Consider the following 9,182-nt stretch of genomic DNA (forward strand, 5'->3'; position numbering starts at 1 on the left):
TTTTGTCTTCTCCTTTTTTCACCTCCATTTAGGTTCCATCTTTTAAAAACTATGCATCACTATGTATTAGAAATGAAAACAAAATAATGTGTGTGTGTGTGTGTGTGTGTGTGTGTGTGTGTGTGTGTTGAATTCATCATTTTTGTTTGGAGTTCTCTTATCCTGTATTTATGGCCCTTTTGTGGTTTCCTTTAGGAAACTCATCAAAATATCTTTTTTAAAATATTCACTTGTTTGTCTCTTGATTACTCCTATAGGAGGTGTCAGGGTGGCAGGAGTCATGTCAGTCTTGCTCAGCTGATACACCCCCAACCCCACTGCAGTGCCTTTTACATTGTAGGCATTAAACACTCAATAAAGAGCCATCCCAGCACTATATTTATCAGATACTAACCAAAGTTAAGTCCTACATCCAAAAGCCACAGCCCAGAACCACAAATGGCAGCCTTGTCAGTTTACTTAAGCACATTTATTCTAAATACCATTTATTTAATTGAGACTTTCTGATTTCAATAGAGATATTTGGACATAAAAGTATTTACATTTACTGGTTCCTTGATATAAATGTGAGGCTTATAGGGTCTACACACACATGTGTAGCCATAACAAAGTTTGAATAAAAACTCAGCTTTGAGGATGAAATATAAAGACTTTGGGGACTTTTAGACAAATACATTTGTGCTCTGTAGTCAGGCTGCCAGACTTAAATTCTAATTTTATTCTTACAAGCTGACACTTAACTTCCTATTAACAGACCAAACTTTTTGTCGGTAAAGTGGGCATAAAATAGACTCCCCCTTTAAGTATGTTGGTAATATTAAATGGTAGCATATGTATATATGGTCAGATAGAAAGTAGTCAATAAATATCAGCGATTATAATTAACACAGCATTGTCCTTGTATTTGTCAGACCTGAACTCTATATTTTACATGGCCTCATAAGTGCAGATACAAAGATATACATACTTGTCAATTCAGAAAGTAAGTGTCTAAAGCTTTTGGTTCCATGTACTAAAGATCCCACTGATGGGCAGTCTGTCAGGAATCTAAATTCATGAGTAAATCCTATGAAAGGAGGGCATGATGCAGAATCATTGCCAGTAGCCATAGGCTATACAGTTAACAAGCAGGGCCTGACAAACACACATTGAAAAGTATAGTTCTGCACTTCATCCTCATCTTTCCATAGTGGGTTCATTGCTGCCACCTGCTGGTCAGGTAAAAATTTTCAAAAACAATATTGATGCTGTTAAGATGGACAGTGAAAATATTGTTACTATGTGTACTTTTAAAAAAATCCACTAACTATACAATAATCATGTTTCAGTATTTGTAAAAGTTCCATTTCTGATTTAGAAAATTTAAAGACAAAATGTGTCTCTGGACACTGGTTGTGATGAAAATCCTTGAATTTATCACGAGTGTTACTTTGACTATTCAGTGTGCCTATATTTGAGTTTCCTTGACTGAAGAGCAGGGTGGGGATGGAGGATGAGCAGGACTGAGAGAATTGTGATGGTGCACTTCCAACACTAAGCGATCTTGGTAATGTGGGTTTAAAAACAATGCTTTGGGAAAACCTACAAAGCTTCCCAACATCCCCTAAAAGTCATTTGTTAGAATACCTAACAATAACTTCACAGGATGAGAACCTCCTGCCTCACAACTTTCTAGAAGAGGAGGCAGGAAATTTCTGAGTCTACCAAGTGTATAAAAGTGGCTGTAGGGCTGAGTTTGTGGCTCAGTGGTAGAACACTTGCCTAGCATGTGTGAGGCACTGGGCTCGATCCTTAGCACCACATAAAAATAAATAAAATACAGATATTGTGTCCATCTACAACTAAAAAAATATTTTATAAAGGAGTGACTCTATAGGATTTATCAGGAACATTTAAAAATACATCTTGGAAAAATGACATATAATCTTTTTAAATTTCTTTATATATTTTGATATATCCCATAAAATGTCCCATAAAATGAATCTTAATAATGATTATATTATTTATTAATTTACATTTTATGAGACAGAGATAATTTACCAAACTTGTAAAGAGTACTTAGGTTAAGGGGAAGTCACTAATGCAGATATTATAACATTTCCATTTGGCTCCGTATATATGCAGCATTGGTGTGCCCGAAGCTGTGAAATGCACTTTAGAATAGAATCTCCCAGGTGTGTACACAGCAGTTTTTAGAAAGCTGTCCAGCAGCCACATTCTGCTCCATTCAACTCCCTCTTGTTTCTAGCTCTTCTAGAAGAGCCAAGTTGGCCATTACTTTTCCCACAGATGCTGAGCTGAGCTGAGCTGTGGGAAGTGACACATGGTTTTGGGCCCATTGTCTCTCACCTCACAAATTCTGTTCAGGCAGCAGATGGACTAACTCTTGTGTTGTGTGTTTTTTTTTTTTTTTTTTTTTTTTTTAACTATGAACAATATTAGGGAAATATATTGACCAAATTATATTGTTATATTATGTATATGTGATTATGTAACAATTAATTCCACTATTATGTATAATTATAATGAATCAATAAAAATATAGGAAAAAAATGACAAGCTTTCCAACCTTCAGTTTGTAAATCATCAATCTGGCAACTGGATATAAATATATGATGATGCATTTGCAAACTATATAAATATATGCATTATAATAAGGTATATTAATCTAGCTACATCATAACAGGAAGTAAATTAGCAAATTGGTGAGGCAGTTATCCTCTATTTGACTTATCTTAATAAAGATTGGATTTTATTATTTATGAATATTAACAAATTTTATGTATATATATTTAACTTTTTGTGTTTGGCTTATATTTCATATTCAAAACTCAAACCAGCCAGAAGTAAAGACATAAAGAACAGTTTTTATCAAGAACAAAATCATGAATAAATTATTTGGTCTTCAAGAGACTCAAGTAAAACCATAAGGACAATTTGTAAAAAAAAAAATACATCTGTTTTATATGTAAATGTTTTATATATATTTTCATTTCCAAGGATATTATTTGGTTTATAATATTAGTTTATAAAATAAATCAAAAGAGGGTACCTAAATGATGTGTTTTTTAAAAAAAATGTTTTTTAGATGTTGATAGGTCTTTATTTTAGTCATTAATTTATATGTGGTGCTGAGAATCAAACCTAATGCCTCACACATGCTAGGCAAGTTCTCTACCACTGAGCCACAACCCCAGCCCCCTGATGATGTGTTTTGTAGATGATATTCAAGGCAGACAAATCTTATACTAAGGCACAAGGACAGGCCAAACACAGAGAATCCATTAGGGCCCAAGAGCATAATGATGCATTGCGGGCTTTTATCTATCAGGTGCAATGGTGAAACAGAACTGCCCAACTTGGAGGAGTCTAACCTCACAAAAAACATGCATTTCTTTTCTTCACTTATATTATTTAACTTTAAGAAAAAGGCAGATTTTCAAATATAAAAACATAATAGAATCATTTCCATTAACAAAAAATTAAGGCAAAAGTCACAAAAAGATTTTTTGAGTGCAATATGTAGTCATTGTACACAAAAAACTCTAAGAACTGGTGACAAATATTTTTTTTTTTAAAATCCTGAGTAATAAAGAAATGACTAGGATCTACATAGAGTCAGACCTGAATCTCCACAATATCATAAATGTGAAAAAATGAAACAAAACACATAGTTACCTCTATTCTTTTCTGAACTCATGTTGGAGAAAAAAGATGAGAATACTATTTCCTTTTTAAATCATGTTATTTATTTTTCCTATTATTCATAAACTGATATTTCCCCTCTTGTAGGACCAGATGTTTAATAAGCTGCTCACATATGATGCACCTCATCTTCTACAAAATTTGGACACATACCTAGGGGACAAAGAGTGGCTTATTGGTAACTCTGTAAGTATATTTTACATCTTTAACAATATAAGCAAATGTATTTAATTAAAAGAAAAACCCAAAACCTCATTGAAAGCAATATTACTTAAAAGAAAGTATGTTTTACATCTTTAACAATATAAGCAAATGTATTTAATTAAAAGAAAAACCCAAAACCTCATTGAAAGCAATATTACTTAAAAGAAAGTATGTTTTACATCTTTAACAATATAAGCAAATGTATTTAATTAAAAGAAAAACCCAAAACCTCATTGAAAGCAATATTACTTAAAAGAAAGGGCACATGCCTGTAATTCCAGCAGCTCTGAAGGTTGAGGCAGAAGTATCCCAATTCAAAGACAGCCACAGCAACTTAGCGAGGTCCTAAGGAAATTAGCAAGACCCTGTCTTAAATTACAAAATAAAAAGGACTGGGGATGTGGCTCAGTGGTTAAGTGTCTCTGGGTTCAATCCCCAGTAAACCCTGCCCCCTGCCAAAAAAAAAAAAAAAAAAAAAGGGAGGAATAGGATATACAACAGAGACAAAAGCTGGACATCTGGCTAGTGATAGAGCACTTGCCTAGCAGGTACAAAGCACTGGATTTGATCCCTAGCACTGCAAGAAAAAAAATTAATGAAACTTTTCATAATATATTTGACTTTGAAATCATGAAATATTTAATATACTCACATGACAACAATTTTAAAAAGCTATCCTAAAAGTTAAAACCCAAGTGAACAAATGAATCTACTTGTATCAAATAGAGGCATAGAACACACAGAAAAGATATATTGTAGTCTATTAGTGGAGATATGCCATCATTTGTAAAACATAGTAATTTGATTATACATCAAGACACATTCTCTCAGAACAAAAAATAAAAATCATATGCCATTTTCAGTAAACTTTTGGTGGAACTGGGCACTATTGGTATTGTTTTTCTGATATTATGATGTCTAAATTTTGGGTATAGAAATAAAAAATTATGTTGATGCTACCGAGAACCAGGATCTTCAGTGTGAGAGAAAAGGAGGTAGAGATGTAAAATCAGGGAGTTTAAGTAAACATCCCGTTGCTGAATTTGAACTAGAGATAACAGTATAAACTCATGATGTTCTTTATCTTAGGATAAAGAAAAACATTTTTTTCAAATATGACAAACCCCAGTCATAAGTGCGCCTTCATATCCAGATTCTAGTTTCTTAACTGAACGGAACAAGGGCTTCTTGGAGAAATGTCTTGTCCTCGACTTGGGACAGGAAACAAAAACTGAGCGGGAAATGCCTTATTATGCTAGAAGTAAAATATCAAAGATAACTGGAGTTGGATCGAAAAGTTTCAGGATTCAACCTGAAGACTGCCCACTGGCCAAAAATGGGAAATACAAGCTTCAATAACATTAACAATAATAGACCCCCCTGCCCCCCCCACACAACCCCAAAACAAAGTTTCATTGCTTACCTTCAGAAGGTGATATGGAGCCACATTATTTTTCTGAAACTGTTAAAAACAAAAACTGGGAGTTTGAAACAAAGCATTTATTCCCCCTTTCCTATGCAAATTATGCCTCAAGGTAACAAAAATCATTTGGACAAAGTTTCTCTTCACTATAATATTCCAGTTAATAAAAAGAAACAATTGAAATAAACTATTACTACTGACCAACTCCTGAAAAACTAATGGGCCTTGGTAGTGACCATTAATAACTGCTGATATCACAAAAAAGTGACAGTCGACACTCTGAGCCTACCAATAATAGAACACACCACCACTTAGAGGCAATCTTGCCCAAACATCGAACCAAACTCTGGGGCAGATGCTATAGTAGGCAGATGTCTCTGCCTTAAACAAGATTGCATTCTAGGAGACAAGACACAGATTGCTTTCTTGTGGCACTGGTGACACTGGTCAGTCTGCCTGTTTTGTCCTTTGGGGTGAATTGTTAAGTAATCTTGCCACACCTTCATTCTCAGCTTTTGGCTGTATCACGGAGCCCTTCATTTCTTCCCATTGACTCCCCTTCTGGCTCTTCCTGAAATGGTCCTCTCCCGATTATATTCATTGAATATTTCTAAAGACTTACATTTATTAAATTATTAAAATTCCTTTGTAAACCGTCTCTTGATCCCTTCTCTGAGCACTCTCTTCCTTATTTACGGTGCCCCAAACACATTTGTGTCTGTTCTACAGACACAAGTCACGTTTCCCCTAAAAACCTTTATACTCCCTGTTCCCTGTGCTTGGAACACTGGGTCAGTCCAGATCCCTTATCATTCAAGTCTTAATTTGAATGACCTCTAGAGGGCTCCTCTGACCACACCAGTTACTTTGCCAGGAATTGGACCCAAAGACTCTCAACCTGAGCCACATCCCCACCTCCTTTTTCAAAAACTAATTTTTTGAAGTTTGAGACAGGTTCTCACTAGGATGCTTACAGCCTCACTAAGTTAGCTCTGAACGTGAAATCCTCCTACCTCAGCCTCCTGAGCTTTGGGGATTACGTGTGTGCGCCATCATGCCCAGCAAGAATCACTTCACTTTCTTATCACCTGTACTAATGTGCACACTTGTCTTCTAAAACAAAAGCTGCACTAGAGAAGGGCTTATGTCACATCTTGTTCTCCAATTAATCCTCAGTACTTAGACCTGGGCATTAGGTGCTCAATAAATATTTCTTGGCTGAGCTTGAAATCCTTTAACCAATAGTGTCTCTTGGTTGACAGCTGTTTATTAAGTTCATGAAACGACAGAAATCACATACACACACACAAATAATCCACATTGAAACTTTAATTTTCATTCAGAACCAAAGTAACATATAGATTAATTTCTAGTCACAAAGGAAAAACACCCAAACTGTACATGAGTAGGACCAGGGTATTTATCACCCCCAATCCAGTGTCAATTTTAGCATTCCACTAATAGACACCTGACTATATTTCTCCTGATGTGACAAAATATAATGTATTTTAGCCAAAAATATTTCCCTTGAAACTACAGACCCACTAGGGATAACTTCTACTTTGTTTCTTTATGCTTCAAAATATAAAGGAAAAAGAGAAACAAAATGAAATAGTTATACCTATCCTGAACACAGGACATCTGCAGGGTAAATGTAGAATCTTCAGTAATTTGATGCCATGAAAGAAGGGGTACTATTCTGAATTAGGAGAGTGAAAGGGCATAACGAGATGAAATGCATACACCTGGAAGGGATCCTATAAAAGACATTTTTGGGTGTTAGGAATATGGTGTTATATCATTTTTCAAGTTTCTATTATACACACATTCATCTTTTGTAATAACAAGAAGTTGTTTTGGACTAAAAAAATTCTTTTAGATAAAGAAATTTTGGAATGCTGTTAAAGTTATGCCTTTATGTTCAAAGAAAATAGTTTTGTTTCCTTTAACTAGGTAACTTGGGCAGATTTCTACTGGGATATTTGCAGTACCACACTTTTGGTCTTCAAACCTGACCTGTTGGACACCCATCCCAGGCTACTGACATTACGGAAGAAAGTCCAAGACATTCCTGCCATTGCAGACTGGATACAAAGGAGGCCCCAAACCAAACTCTAGCTGATAGTTGCCATGCTGAGGTTTTGATGTTCACTGACATCTTTCCATCAGATAAGACAGGTGTATCTGTCCACCAGATAATCCACAGACTCCCCTCCCGACCTCTGCCAGGACTTTCATCTTTCATGACATATTCTTCTTGAAAAAGTATTTAGTTACCAGTATCTTTTTTTTTAGAATAGCTTAACAACATTTTAAATTGAGAAAAAATAGTTTACAATACATGTAGACTTTGCTTTGCACTGGTTCCAACATGCATGAATGCTTTAAAGAACATTAGTTTCTCAAATAATGGTCTGGATTTGTTACCCCAGCATACTATAAGTAATTGCACAGTATAAAAACTTTGTAGGTAGATCTTCAATCCACAAATCACTACATTAATAACAGATGCACATAATAATCAATCATGTTAGTTACTGGCTACTGCACAACTGTTATTCACACACAGACAGCAAGGCATAGTATAGTTCTATTGTCTGCCTATTTCTTAGTGATAAATCCACTTGACATCTTACAAAAATGGATAATCAGAAAGAGACTCATCAACGAAGTGCAGCAAAGGAAAAACAAATGATATGCTGTACTTAAATTTAAATTAAACATAAATGGAGTAACATAAGAAGAGCTGACTCTGAGGATTTAACACTGTTGTGGTTTAAGAGGCTCTGGAAAGGTGGTTAGAGGAATTCAGTGAAGGTGAACTTATAGGCAAGAATAAGGAAAGTGGTTGTGACAAAAATATGTACATGTCAATATCAAAAAAAACTTCACATTAAGAGATAAAGAGAATTCAAAGACAAGACAGGTTGGAGGAAAATACTTGCAAAACATTTATCTGATAAAGAAAATATTGAAAACTACAAAGAACTCTGTAAAACTTAACATTAATGAATAACCTTATTAAAACAGTAGCATAAGACCAGAACAGATCAGCAACAATATACATACAGATGGTAATAAACGCATCATGAGGTGCCCAGTATGATGTCATTAGGGAACTGCAAATTAAGATGCCACCACACACCTATTAGAGTGGCAAAAACCGAAACAAAGACCATACCAAATGCTGATGGGGACATGGCCCAATAGGAACTCTGATTCACTGAGAATGCAAAATGGTACAGCCACCTTTGAACCACTTTCTTACAAAATGAAACATACATTTAACATGTAATCCAGCAACCTCACTCCTTGGTATCTACCCAAATGAGCTGAAAACATGTTCACATGAAAATCTGACCATAGGTATTTTACAACAGCTTTATTCTCCATTGTGAAAACTTGAAAGATACAAAGATGTACTTCAGCAAGTGAATGGACAAACTGGTACAGACACACAATAGGCAGTGCTAAAAAGGAGCCATCAAGCCATGAAAAAAGATTCAATGGGTTAACAAGGCTGCAGTCATTTACTACCCCTGCCATTATTCTGCCCCCCCCGCCCCCACACACACACCTAGATCGTTAGCCCATGAACTTCCTTGTCAGCCACTGATCTGACGGTTAGCCTGTAACTTGCACTACTTAAGAATAGCTCCCCTGCCATTTTCTCTCTCTCTCTCTCTCACCCTTGAGGGCAGACACTCTGCTCGTCCACTTAATCTTTTGTGTGTGTGGGTGGATGGGGAAACTCAAAGGAACCTTACATATTACTAAGTAAGATGCCAATCTGCAAAGTCTGTATACTGTATGGCTCCAAATCAAAGATATGCTGAAAAAGGCAAAATTA

At 35.5% G+C, this 9,182-nt stretch overlaps 1 protein-coding gene across 1 annotated transcript in view; it reads left to right on the forward strand.

Moving 5' to 3' along the window:
- Positions 1-8,967, forward strand: part of HPGDS (hematopoietic prostaglandin D synthase) — a 31,932-nt gene extending 22,965 nt beyond the window's left edge. The window contains exons 5-6 of the mRNA XM_079154774.1: positions 3,793-3,891; positions 7,286-8,967. Coding sequence (XP_079010900.1) covers positions 3,793-3,891; positions 7,286-7,450 — 264 coding nt within the window. The 3' untranslated portion in view covers positions 7,451-8,967. The remainder of the gene's footprint in view (positions 1-3,792; positions 3,892-7,285) is intronic.
- The last annotated feature ends 215 nt before the right edge of the window (positions 8,968-9,182 follow it).

Source organism: Sciurus vulgaris (assembly GCF_902686455.1).
Source record: "Sciurus vulgaris genome assembly, chromosome: 9".
NCBI classification, from domain to species: Eukaryota; Metazoa; Chordata; class Mammalia; order Rodentia; family Sciuridae; genus Sciurus; species Sciurus vulgaris.